This window comes from Castor canadensis, chromosome 16 (genome assembly GCF_047511655.1).
Source record: "Castor canadensis chromosome 16, mCasCan1.hap1v2, whole genome shotgun sequence".
In the NCBI taxonomy this organism is placed as follows: Eukaryota; Metazoa; Chordata; class Mammalia; order Rodentia; family Castoridae; genus Castor; species Castor canadensis.
The window spans coordinates 56,720,052-56,733,430 of NC_133401.1; the positions used below are offsets into that span (position 1 = coordinate 56,720,052).

At 40.2% G+C, this 13,379-nt stretch overlaps 1 protein-coding gene across 3 annotated transcripts in view; it reads left to right on the forward strand.

Annotated features, from left to right (window-relative positions):
* Galnt10 (polypeptide N-acetylgalactosaminyltransferase 10) overlaps nucleotides 1-13,379 on the forward strand; it is a 252,371-nt gene that overhangs the window by 89,774 nt on the left and 149,218 nt on the right. For all 3 annotated transcript variants that reach the window (XM_074057060.1, XM_074057059.1, XM_074057061.1), the window contains exons 2-3: nucleotides 1,244-1,346; nucleotides 3,651-3,789. In XM_074057060.1, the coding sequence (XP_073913161.1) occupies nucleotides 1,244-1,346; nucleotides 3,651-3,789 (242 nt within the window). The remainder of the gene's footprint in view (nucleotides 1-1,243; nucleotides 1,347-3,650; nucleotides 3,790-13,379) is intronic.

A 13,379-nucleotide genomic window follows, 5' to 3' on the forward strand; every position in this document is an offset into this window, starting at 1 on the left:
TTTTGTTAAGGTCTGTGGGTAGGATTCTAAGGGCTCTCAGGCGAAAAGAGAGGCAGGCAGAGCAGACAGCCTGGGCATAGGTCATGTAGCGCTTTTTCTGGACTGGTCATCTAAGAGTCACTTCCCTTGCCCAGTGCAGTGTGTAGCCATTGGCCTCCTGTGGCTCTACAGCATTGTAAATGGATCTGAATGGAGACAAACATACTTATAAAATATACACTAGATTTTGAAGACTAAATGCCACCTCCCCCTCCCCCCAACTTTTCTTTGAACTCAGGGCTTCATAGGTTGCTAGGAGGTGTTCTACCACTTGAGCCACTCTACTCGTTCTTTTTGTGTTGGTTATTTTTGATATAGGGTCTCACTTTATGCCTGGGCAGGCCTGGACAGAGATCCTTCTATTTGTGCTTCCGCATATAGCACCCAGCCATTTGTTATGATGGGGGTCTCACAAGCTTTTTGCCCAGGTTGGCCTTAAACTGTTACCCTCCTAACCTCTGCCTTCTGAGTAGCTAGGATTATAGCTTGAGTTACCACTCCCAGCTTGGCTTAGTTATTTTTCAGGTAGGGTCTCACATTTTTGCACAGGACCTTCCTCAGACCAAGATTCTCCTACCTAGAGGTACGCATAACCATTCCTGGTTAGTTGATTGAGATGGTGTCTTGCTTTTTGCCTGCATTGGCCTGGAACTTTAATCTTCTGGATGTTCACCTCCTCAGCAGCTGGGATTATAGGCATGAACCATTGCACCTGAATTTTTTTTGTGATAGGGTCTTGCTATTAAGCTAGCTTGACCTTGAGCCCTCGAACCTCCTGACTCAAACTCCCAAGTGCTGAGATTTTAGGCATATGCCACCACATGCCTAAAAACATCTTTTTCTTTCTGTAGCGTGGAAAGTAAAACATTTCAAATTACATATCCAGCTCACATCTTATTTCTGTTGGGCAACACTATACTTAACGCTTTCTCCCTTGGGTGAGAAGAATGTACCCATCTTTTTACTCTCTTGCATGTTTATTGAGTTTCTGAAGCATGGACACTGAGCGTCTGTTCTGTTTCTGAACTTTGCAAACCCTTCTGGCACGTGGCAGGTACTGACAAAGATATCGTGAGGATGGACAAATGATGACAGACATTCAGTGAACACTGAAGGCTCCCTTGGGCTGTGTAGCTTCTGGGGCTGTGTCACTGACGTTATTTCCCCTTTTCCTTTTCACAGCTTTTGTATTTTTTTTTTTAAGGGCTCACACAGTCGGCAAAAGAAGACTTCTTTCTTGGGAGATGGGCAGAAGCTGAAGGACTGGCATGACAAGGAGGCAATCAAAAGGGATGCTCAGCGTGTAGGTACGAAGGACAGGACTGTCTATGGCCAGGTTCCTGGAGGGTCTGGGCATTGTGCAACATATGCACGTGTGCATGTTTGTGTGCAGGGTTGTCTAGACCTCCTATTGACTTCCTCCCTGTTGGCCATCATCACTCTCTGTGGTTCCTGGGCCCTCTTCTTTCACCTGTTCCAACCTCTTTCTCTACTCACATTACCAGATGCATTTGCCCTGCCACCTTTGTTGGGTGATTGAAAATGTCTCCACCATGTAGGATCTTTACCACTAAAACAAGGAACAATAATGAAAGTCAGCACCTACGGAACACCTATGGTGAGCAAGGTCCATGTCCTGCACCTGAATCAGAGGGGACCTATATCTCAGAGAGGCGCAGTAATCTATCAGCAGTCACATAGTGAGGATGAGGCCAGCTTGGCCTTGGACCATGTCTGGAAGGTAGAGTTAGTCTCTACCCAGCACCACAGCCACAAGGTTGAATTGATTTAGCAGGATTCAGCTGAAGTTTTCTTTGGCTAGTTAGTCTTTGGAACCTTTCCTGTTAGAGCTAGGATATGAGAATCATCTCTACAGAGTCTGGACATTGGAGTTAGGAGAGCAGCTCTGATGCCACTTTACCAGCCATGTGCCATCACATGAGATCCGATAGAGTCCATGCTCCCTGAGCCTCAGTCTCCCCATCTGTTAGTGGAACTCATGCTTCCTGACTAGACAACCTTGCGGTGTATGATGGGTGTGACATAGCTTCGCTATACTGGTAAGCACTGTAGAAATATAAGGGGTTGGTATTTCATTAGTGTTGATCTCAGTTAAAGGCATCCCCAGTGTTGACTTTTCAAAAATTATGTTATGACAAATTCAGCTTACCACAAGGCTCTAAAGAGAGCTGATATCATAATTTAACTGATTTTTTTAACATAACAAAAGTCATGATATGCATTTCTCTGTATACCAATGATTTGAAATGAAGGGGAAGGGGGCAATGCTTTACATTAAAAAAAGAAACATTTCAGTGAGCTGATTTGCCAGACATTTGTACCAGAACTATGAGAATGTTGGGCTAACCAGCAAGGAAAGAGCAGTGTAGACATTTAAGAAGAATAATAAGCCAGGCATGGTGGCTCATTACTGTAATTCGACATTCAGAAGGCTGAGGCAAGAGGATTGTGAGTTTAAGGCCAGCCTTGGCTACATAATAAGATGCTGTCCCAAAAAAAAAAAAAAAAGAAGGAGGGGGAAGAGGAGAAGGAGAAGAAGAATAGCTAGTATTTGTTGACTGCCAGGCATCTTGCACTGTTTCCTTCTTAATCATCACCTTCTGTTTTAGTGGAAGTTGAGTAGCATATGAGAAAAATGAATCAAGCATCAACAGTAAAGTTCTGAACTCTGCATACTGAGCAGTTGTGGCGTTTCCTAAACAGTGGTCTCATTAGAACCAGCTACCCATGAATATAGAGTACAGGGTCTGCTGTACTCTGCAGAGTAACTAGGGTGTTGTTGAAACCATCAGATCCAGAGGGCACAGTGCTTTTAAGTACCTGATTGTGTGTCCATCTTGACAGGACTCACTTGGGCTACCCTTGCAGGGGGTGTGGTGCAATTTCCAGTCACCACAGGCTCCTTGGGAACCAAGAGAATACTTTTCTGAAGCATCAGTACTCTTTCACAGATGGATTATGCAGCAAGGAGGAAAAATAGCACTTCATCAGCCCAAATATGTGACCAGAGCAACACTTTTCAGGCAATCCTGGCTTTGGGGAGACAGCTCTTAATTTGTTTGCTGGCTTAAAAAAAAACAAAGCATCTTTTATCACTTAGGGAAATGTTGACTTATGTATAAAGTTTGCCTCACTTAGAGTGTAACCATATTTCCTCAAATTTATGTCTGTAGATCAGAGAGCCAGTGTGACATGCTTAAGGTTGATCAGCTTAGATGTAGTAGGCCTGGACTCAGAGGACAGGGCTGTTTGGGCTCCTGAGAGCCCAAACCCACACACCTGGTTTTATGACCTTTGTGAGTCTCAGTCTATTTGTCTGTAGAATGAGAGCTCTCATGTCCACAGTACAGGGTTGCTATGGTGATTCATGAGAATAGTATCAGTAAAGTACATGACAGGACCATGACTAAATAAGCACTAGGTACCCCCTTCACTTCTCCCTGCAAAATCTGGAGGTATGCCCTGTATCCAAGTACAAAGTTTTCTCTTTGTGGTTTACTCACACTTTCCATCCTTCTTTCTCCTCTCCATTCACAGCACCCCATAGAGGCCAGGTACTTAGCAACACTGAATTTGATCTTTGCCTCTAGGAAATGGAGAACAAGGAAGACCTTATCCCTTGACCGATGCTGAGAGAGTGGACCAGGCATACCGAGAAAATGGATTTAACATTTACGTCAGTGATAAAATCTCTCTGAATCGCTCTCTTCCTGATATCCGGCACCCAAAGTGAGTGTAACGTCTCTCATCTTTTGACATCTAAGGATTTTGCCTGTGTCTCTGCTTTAAGAGTGAATTAAAGAAACAGGTACATGATACATTGCTGGCAGAGATTCCCCCCTGTTGCACTGGACCTTTGCAGCAATTCAAATAATCAGATCCTCCTGGGATTTGGAGCTGATGTGACAAGGGACAGTGTTGTCTCTTCAGAAGAGCCAGTCTCCTTCCTTTTTTTCAATGAATTGAAGCCATGTAGCCTCTGCATTTCACCTTTTGCTCTCTGCCCCACAGAAGTTCAGAGCCCAATTTAGAGGGCCATTGTAGTTATGTTTTCAACCCTCACTGTTTTTGCTTTTTGTGTATGATAGTTTTATTTTTTAATTTTATTTTTTATTATTGTCTTTGTTATAAATATAAAAATCACACTGAGAGAGGACAAATGTAACAATTATAAAGACTATAATGGCAGCTGTAATGTATGTAAGCTATAATGGCTTTGAACCGGAAGTATGTGGCAGGCCCTTTCATGTGCATCATCTCAGGTCTCCATGAGGTAAGTCCTGGAATGGTGCTCATTTTATTGATGAGGAAACTGATGCTTAAAGAAGTGTCATAACCAACCAAACAGAATGGCTGTCATCAAGAAAACAAACAACAAATGGAGGGAAAGATGAACCCTTATATACTGCTGGTGGGAATATAAACTATAGTCTAGCCACTGTGGAAATCACCATAGAGGTTTCTCAAAAAATTAAAAAGAAAATTGTCATGTGATCAATCTCAGCTTACTGTAGAGACACCTGTATACCCAGGTTTATTGCAACACTATTCACAATAGCCAAATTATAGAACAGTCTAGGTGCCCATCAACTGATGAATGAATAAGGAGATGTAGTATATATAAACATTGGAGTTTACTCAGTCAGTAAGAAGAATGAAATAGCATCATTTGCTGGGAAGCGGATAGAACTGGAGATTGTCATGTTAAGTGAAATAAGCCAGTTCCACAAAGACAAATATCAAATATTTTCTCTCATTTATAGAAGCTAGGGAGAAAGAAAATAACCAAGGTCAGTGAAGAGTAAAAGTGGGACTACCAGGAAGGTGGAAGAGGAAAAGAAAAGGGAGAGGGAAGAAGTGGGGAATAAGAAAGAATAATAGAAGAGGTGAACGTGATCAAAATACATTAGGTACATGTATGAAAATATCATGATGAAAACCTTTATTATGTACAATTTAATATACACCAGTTTAAAAAAATTTCACAACTTAATTAAGGCCTTATGATGACTGAGTAACTGAGCCAGGTCTTAGACTCCAGTCAACCAAAACTATACTCTAGATCTTCAGCTCTCCCGCCTCCTTGTATTTTTAGTGAGGTTTGGTGATGGTGGCTTTCTAGTGAGCAATTCTCAAACTTGATGCACATTTGAATCTCCTGGAGACTGCTAGTGCACAAGATAACTGAGCCTCACCCCCAAAGTTCCTAATTCAGGAGGTCTTGGTTGAGCCTCAAGAATTTGCACTTGAGGTAAGCTTCAGGTGACACTGGTACTACTTATTTGAGGTCCACACTTTAAGAACTGCTGCCAGTAGGAGATTTCAAAACTACTTCTACATGAAGACATCACTCAGTAGCACTGGAGCATAAAGTGTTTTGCTCAGGGACTAAGGAAATAGAGTCCAGAAAAAAATAACAATTAACATTTATTAAATGCTTACTGTATGCCAGGCATTGTTCTAAGCCAGTGGTTCTCTTAAAGTGTCATTTTCCAGAACAGCAATGTCACTTCACCTGGGAATTTGTTAGACATGCTCAGAGTAAGTAGATCAAAAAGTTCTGGAGTCAGGGCTAGCAATCAGGGTTTTAACATATCCTCCAAGTGATTCTGATACAAGCTGAGGTGCAAGACCCACTGTTCTAGTTCTGGACACTTTAAGTACATTATTAGCTCAGCCAAACCTTTCAAAACCCCTGACGTAGGTGCCATTATTCACCATTTTACAGATGGAGAATTGAAGCACTGAGAGGCTAAATAGTTTGCTAAGATGGCACAGCTGATAAGAGGAAGAGGCAGAATTTGAACTCAAGCAATCCAGCTCTAAAACCACATTGCAAGTCACTGGTCCATGAAGGCTTTTAGGAGCTCAGTCAGTAGAATGCAGTAAGAGTTAATCTTGTAGCATGCATGTTTGGTGGTTTACAAAATGCTTTTGTCTCCATTACCTCTTTATTTCCTGTAACAGTACTTTGAGGTTGGCATTGTATCATTATTTCCACCTTGTAGAGGAGGAAACCACACAGCTGGAAATCCTCACCTAAAAGATGGACTGTCACCTAAAATTGATCCCTTTGTCTCTGGATCTCTTGCCCAGTGGGAAGAGAACAGGGACCTCAGTGTGCTTGCTTGTGGGCTTTGCAACTTGTTTCATCATTTCATTGTTAAGCCCCAGATTTTTCCAAATAAGTCTGAGAGTATAGTTCAGCTATCACTGATGTTGCTGGATTCAGAACTGTGACCTGACTCTGAGGGTCAGAAACTCAATTTATGTGTTTAGCTCCTGCAGGGTTCAGAATTGGCACTAATTTCATCTTTCTGGGTCTAGGAAAGAAGTTTATTTGGGAGCATGGTGCTCTAACCTCAGCCACTGTTCTCGTAGTACTGTAGATTCTTGATCCTGGCTGTGCCTGGATTTTTTTTTTTAAATACCCACCTCAGAGTACTGGAATGTAAATCTCCAAGAGTTCAGTCTGGGTCTCAGCATTGTCTAATATCTCCAAAAGTAATTCTCATATATAACCGGGATTGAGAAGCACTGATGTAAGATAAGGAAGACTTTTGCAATGAGAGAGAAAAATAGGCTGGGTGTGGCCATAGCTTTCATCCATTCATCTGTTCATTCAGTAAATACGTATGTATCAGTGACCTTCTATGAGCCAAGCCCTATGCTTGACAACAGGAACACAATGGTAGATGGGCATTACTGCTGCTTTAGAAGACACAGGACTAGGGACAGATGGCATAAGCAGGTCTTTGTACCACAGCTGAGAAGATCAATAATAGGGTGAGCACAGGGCACTTTAGAAGACAGAGAATCCCTGTGTCCTCTGTCAGTCTTTGGAAAGCTAAGACCTTCCTGAGTCGGGGGGTGGAGGGGTAAGGTTGCCATCCATTGTGTCCTAAAGGACTAACTAGAGCTAGCCAGGTGGTGGAGAGGGGGTAGAGAGAGCTGCCTGGGCAGAGGCCTCCAGGCAAGACTGCACACACTCTCTGGCTTAGAACTTAGAAGGATGTGCCTTGTAACTGCAAGTACAGCCAGGATGAGGACCCAGCCCCTTAGTCTCCCAATGCCTAAGAAAGCAGTGTTGTCTTAATTTGGTGTCCACAGATGGGTCCATGGAGAGAATTCAGGGTCTGTAAACTTGGATGAGAAAAATGTTGCATTTCATTTTCATTAATGGAATTTGGTGTTCCCTTTAGTTATGAGCATAGGAATTATGAGCTCCTGTGATTTTATCACCCAAAGAGACCATTCCATGTCACTGTAGAGACCTCAGGAAGTGGCATTTGTACTTGTTATCACTTTGAAACAAAAAACAAATATGGCTTTTAGAACTTCCACTAGGTTTTATTGTCCACATGTTCATAAAGGAGCATACTTATTATTTCATTTCTCATTTTTATTCTGCTAAATATACAGTTGATTCTCAAATTACAACAGTGTTTCAATAAACCATTATAAGTTGAAAATATTATAAGTAACAGTGTATTTAACATACCTACCAAATGTAGATAGCCTACCTTCAATGTGCTCAGCTGGGCAAAATCATCTAATTTTATAATAAATTATTGAACAGCCCATGTAATTTATCGACTACTGCACTGAAAATGAAAAACAAAATGGTTGTATGGATATGCTTTTGCACCATGGCAAAACAAAAAAATCCTGTGTTGAGCTATCATAAGTCAGGTGTGAAACTGTATTTCAGTTACTGGTTTCCTTTATAATTTCATATATTTTATTTTCTGCGATATGTATGTCACTTTGTGATGGTTCTGTAGGCTTCAGCAGATGGCAGAAGGGGTCCTTAGCACTGATAAGCTGAAGAGCCCCTGTTCCAGACAAATGGGAATTAAGCTAAGTTTCGGGTACCTCTATTGCCAGCCTGTTCACCCACCCAGCCAGCATCCACGTTACTAACAATGAAAGATGTCACCAATCTAGTGCTCCTGACACTGTACTTTTTTTTTAGAATCACCAAGTAAGGAAGCTGACTTTTCAGAAATGAATTGACAGATACCTTAAAGAGCTTTTCTTTTTTTTCCAGGGGGGATATTTTTCCACAGTTTGACAGCAGGAATGTGTGAGTAAATTAGAGCAGTTGAGCTGCTCAGTCCCTTTGGTTTCTTTTAGCTTAAACAACTTCTCCAGCAGGAGCTGAGTTTTATGTTTGCCTTTTATTTCTTCAAACTGAATTTTGGCAACAGCATATCAAGAACAGGATTGAGGGACTGTTTGTGCCAGCTGCCTTTGCTTGTACCAGAAGCTGCACTGGGGAACACATAGCCATAGAGAACAGAAACTAGGCAGTTTGGTCCCTATTTGCTGGGCTGGCATGTGGGAAGAGGCCAGCTGGCTCAGAGCGGGCCTGCCCTCTGCACCTCCAGCCAAGTGAGTGTGAACAGAAGTGGTTGGTGGGCTGGCCCATTTTCTCTACTCCCTAGGGAGTCGTGCTAGGCTGCTTGGCAACTGAACATGGAGGTTCCTCCAGTACACAGGACTGATGGCATAAGGGAGCCTCAACTACAGACGTGGCTGGGGTCTGCAGATGCTATGTGGTCAGCTTTTCCCATGTAAAGATTATCCAGAGTGGGAATGAGAGCAGCCTGCAATCCTGAATTGCTTTCTTCGATTCCATGGGTTTAGCTTCAGTTATGAATGAACCTGAATGGATCTTTGTCTGCCAGATTCCTAGACCCACACTCCTTGTTGCTTTTTCATTTTTGTTAAATTAACATGGTAGATTTATGTCATATGCTGTGTTTCTTCAAAAGAACTTACAAGCTCATGTTGGTAGAATAGGATAGAATTCTATTAAGCACCTTTATGATCTGAACAAGTTACAAAGTTCAAACAACAAGGAAGGCAGTTAGAGCCTGTTACCTCTGACAAGCGTGTATTAAATACACACCCTTAAAAAAAACAAAAACTTGCCAGCCTAGAAGTTTAAGGCAACTGTATTTGTTGTGATGATAATAACAATAATAATAGTGCTCCCTTAGGAATATACACATAAACATAAAAATGACTATGTAGGGGCCAAGATGGAGTAACAGGGACCAGGTTTACCCTCCTGCCTAAAAGTACCAAAAGCAAAAGCAAACCAGACACTGGACATCTAGCAATGAAGGACAATGCTGCTTAGGAGATGGAAAAAGAAGAGGTGAGCCCTACAGTTGTCCCAGCTTATTGCCTTAAGAGAGTTTTCAGGCTATGAGCAGGAAGCGGGAGGGGGACCCAGGTAGAGGCAAGAGGACTTCCTCAGTTGAGTGATAGAGCCTAGAGTCTGAAGAGATGAAGGCAGGAATTCACAGTACAGAGCACTGAAAGCACTGAATAAGGCAGAGTACTGGAGAGGAGATGGCTAAACAGAAGGAGAGCTGTGGAAGTCTACAGAGGGTCTCCACAAGTAATCAGCAGATTATTGATCAGCTCATGTCTTTGAGGAATCTATCTGAGGCTGGGAAAAGAATCACCCAAAGAGCTGGAGGAACAGTGCCTGGCATTCACTCGGGGCTGGGAATAACACCTTTACCCATCACTCAGGTTGGAAAGCCTCATAATTCCCTTCTCATGAGGAGGGTGGAGAGTGCTTGGAAGTGTTCTTGCCTTTGTTGGGCCTAATTAGCCCTCGACTGAACAGTGCTCTGGATCAGCCTAAAAATCACAAATTATGAACCCAAAAGGCAAACCATTACCAAATAACATAATACATTCCAAAACAAAGCTTGAAACTATTTTTAGAGGTACAAAACTATTCATCATTGAACAATGTGATATCCAGTCAAAAATTACTAGATATGCAAAGAAGCAAGGAAACATGACACATTACTAATGAGAATAACCAGTCAAAATCAACCCAGAGTTGACATAGATGTTAGAACTAGCAGAGAAAGACATTAAAGCTATTATTAACTGTATTCCATGTTTTGAAAAGTTAAGGAGAGACACAGAAGGATATAAAAAGACCCAAATCAGACTCTAAAACTGAAACTGACAGTGTCTAATATGAAAAATACATTGCACAAATTAATGGCAGTCTAGATAAAGCAGGAAAAATATTAGTGAACTTGAAAACATAGCAAAACAAATGAATATTAGAGAAAATTTTTTGGAAAAATGAAAAGAACATCAGTGAACTCTGAGACAACTACAAGCAGTCTTAATATTCAAATAATTGGACTCTGTGAAGGAGAAGAAGGAAAAATTGCCCAAATTTCTCCAAATTTGCTGACAGCCATAAAACCACATCCAAGAAGCTCAATGAAACTTAGAGTCAAGAAAAAAAATGAAGAAAATGACATCAAGGCACATCATAATCAAATTGCCATAAAACAGTGAAGAGAAGAAAATTTCAACCAGCCAAAGAAACAGAACATGTTATATACAGAGGAACAAAGATAGGAAGATAGGAGTATTCTCATTGGAAACAATGCAAGCAAGAATTCAGTAGATATGATAGTCCTGTCAACCTAAAATTTCATACCAGTGAAAATAACTTAAAAAGAAAAAGATGGAAATAGATATCTTTATTCAAAAAGAATGAAGATCACTGGAAGTAGAAGCTGTATGGGTAAATATCTATTATTTTTTCCTATTGTTTAAATCTTTTTTTCTTTTTTGGGTGGGGCCAGTATTTGAACTCAGGGCTTCATGCTTGCAAAGAAGATGCTCTACTACTTGAGTCACCTAAGCCATGCCTCCAGTCCATTTTGCTCTGGGTATTTTGGAGCTGGGGTTATGAACTACTTACTTTGGCCTCAAACCATGAGTCCTCCAAATCTCCCAAGTAGCTAGGATTACAAGTGTGAGCCACCAGCATCCAGCTCTATTGTTTAAATCTTTTAACGATACCTTTGGATTTAAGGATACGTTTGGATTTAAAGATACGTTATTATACAATATATGCCAACATAAATGTTGGAAAGGAGAAATAGTAATGTACTGTAAGGTTCTCATACTACATATAAAGTAGTGTAATATCAGTCGAAAGTAGACTGTGTAAGTTAAACATGTGTTATAAATTCTGAAGCACTAAAATAAGAAAACAAAAATTATAGCTCATAAGTTAATAAAAGTGATAAATGGAATCATGAAAAATAGTAAATCCAAAAGATAAAAAAAAAGGACAGTCTCAAAAATCACGCTAAATATAAATGCTGTAGTCATTTCAGTTAATAGGCACATATTGTCAGATTGTATAAGAAAGCAAGATTCAACTACATGCTGCCTGCAAGAAACACACTTTGAATATAAAAATTTAAGTAAGTTAAAAGCAAAAGGTAGAAATTATATGCCATTCTAAAACTAGTCAAAAGAAAGCATTAGTGGCTATATTAATAGCAAAGTCGATTTCAAAGCAAAGAATTACAAGGAATAAAGTCATTTCATAATAAAGAGGTCAGTCATCAAGAGGATGCAACCATCTTAAATCTTTGTGTACCTAGTAAGACAGCTTCAAAAGGCACTAAGCAAAACATTCTTTGGAAGTGAATATGTAATATGACCAAAAATAGATCAATTTTGGGGCTAGATAACTATTCTCCACACATTTAAAAGTATATTATCTGAACACAACTGAATTAAATTTAGAAAGCAATAACAAAATAATCTCTTAAAATTTTTCAAAAGTTTAGAAGCTGTGTAACACTTATAAATAATAGATGTTAAAGAAAAATCAGAAGGAAAATGGAAAAAAATTTGAACTGAACAGTAATGAAAATACAATACGTCAAAACTTTTGGGATATCACAAAAGTAGTACTTTAAGGAGAAATTTGTAGCATTAAATGCCTATGTATTAGAAAAGAATGATCTAAAGTTGGTGGTACCAACTTCTACTTTCAGAGACTACAAGAAGAGAAAATTTATCTACAGCAATCAGGAAAAAAAAGGAATTTTTAAAAAATCAAAGCAGAAGTCAATGAAATAAGAAATCGAAAAAATAATAGAGAAAATCAGTGAGACCAAAAACTGGTTCTCTGAGAGGATCAGTTAAATTTACTAACTTCTAACAGGACTGATAAGGAGAAAAAGAGAAAAGATTACAAATTACCAGTATCAGTGAATTGACAGATTCCTTGATGGGCACATACTACCTAAGTTTACTTGAGAAGAAATAAATAGTCTGAATAACCATGTAGCTATTAAAGAAATTGATGGTATAGCTAAGAACTTTCCATGAAGAAAACTCTAGGCCTGGAGTTTCACTGATCTATTCTACCAGCAGTTTAGGAAATAGTATCAATTCTACACAAACTATTCCAAAAACTAAAGATTAGAGAACTTATTGGGAAACCAGCATTAACCTGATACCAAACCACAGATATTATGAGAAAAGAGTGTTACAGACCATTGTCCCTCATGAGCAGGCTGGGAAGGTGGTACCCTCATTGTTGTTCACTTTTTTCAGGTCAGCAAACAGGATAATCAAAGGGGTACATATAGATGCCAAATCACACAGTTACACCACCAATAGAGTTTATCTAGAGCCCAACTGCAAGTGGATTTGTTGTCATGGTTGTCAAACCATGTGTTCCAAAACACCTTGATAAAAGGGTGGGGAATCAAGAGGGACTGTGAGGGAAAAGATTCCTGGACCCAGGAAATCTGGCAACTGAGGTCCTCAAATTCAGGACCACCCCCTTGCCCCTATGATGCTGTGGCTTTGGTGATGCTGAGTTTGACTTGAGAACCAGGAAAGCCTCGTGTTTATAATATGCCCATAAGCAAAAGAGGAGTCTTTTTTGAATGGTGACATGTACACCTGAGCAAGAACCATCAGGATGTAACCAGGACTGAACTTTCCTGAACCAGAAGGCATTGCCAACTGTGTATCCAACAAAGTTACTGCTTATGTTCTTGGGACCATGTCCTGCATGGCTTCCTCACTGATATATCTAGAGCTAATCAAATCAGGAACCAAAATTTAAGGTAACTATGTGTTTATTAGGGCTCCTTTCCTACCCTTCCCACTCTGATTTTTCAGTCCATCAGAAATGCAGCTAGCCCCTTCTCATGCTTATACTGAAGTGATGAGAGGTAGTCCCTGCCTTGAAGAGATTTCAGGCTTATTATTTCCTTAAAATGTTCTCTGCAAATCATTCATCCATTCAGTAAATATTTATTGAGTGCCTATGTGTGCTTCCTGTGTGGCCTAGGACCTAGATAAACAGCAAAATTTCTATTCCTCCTGGAGTTTACCTTCTACTGCAAGCAAATTAATATGTGTATTATTTTCCCAATGATTCTATGTAATACAAGGAAAAAAGAAGCTCAAGCACAGGATAAGAGGAAAAATATGAGGGTGGGAGCGCA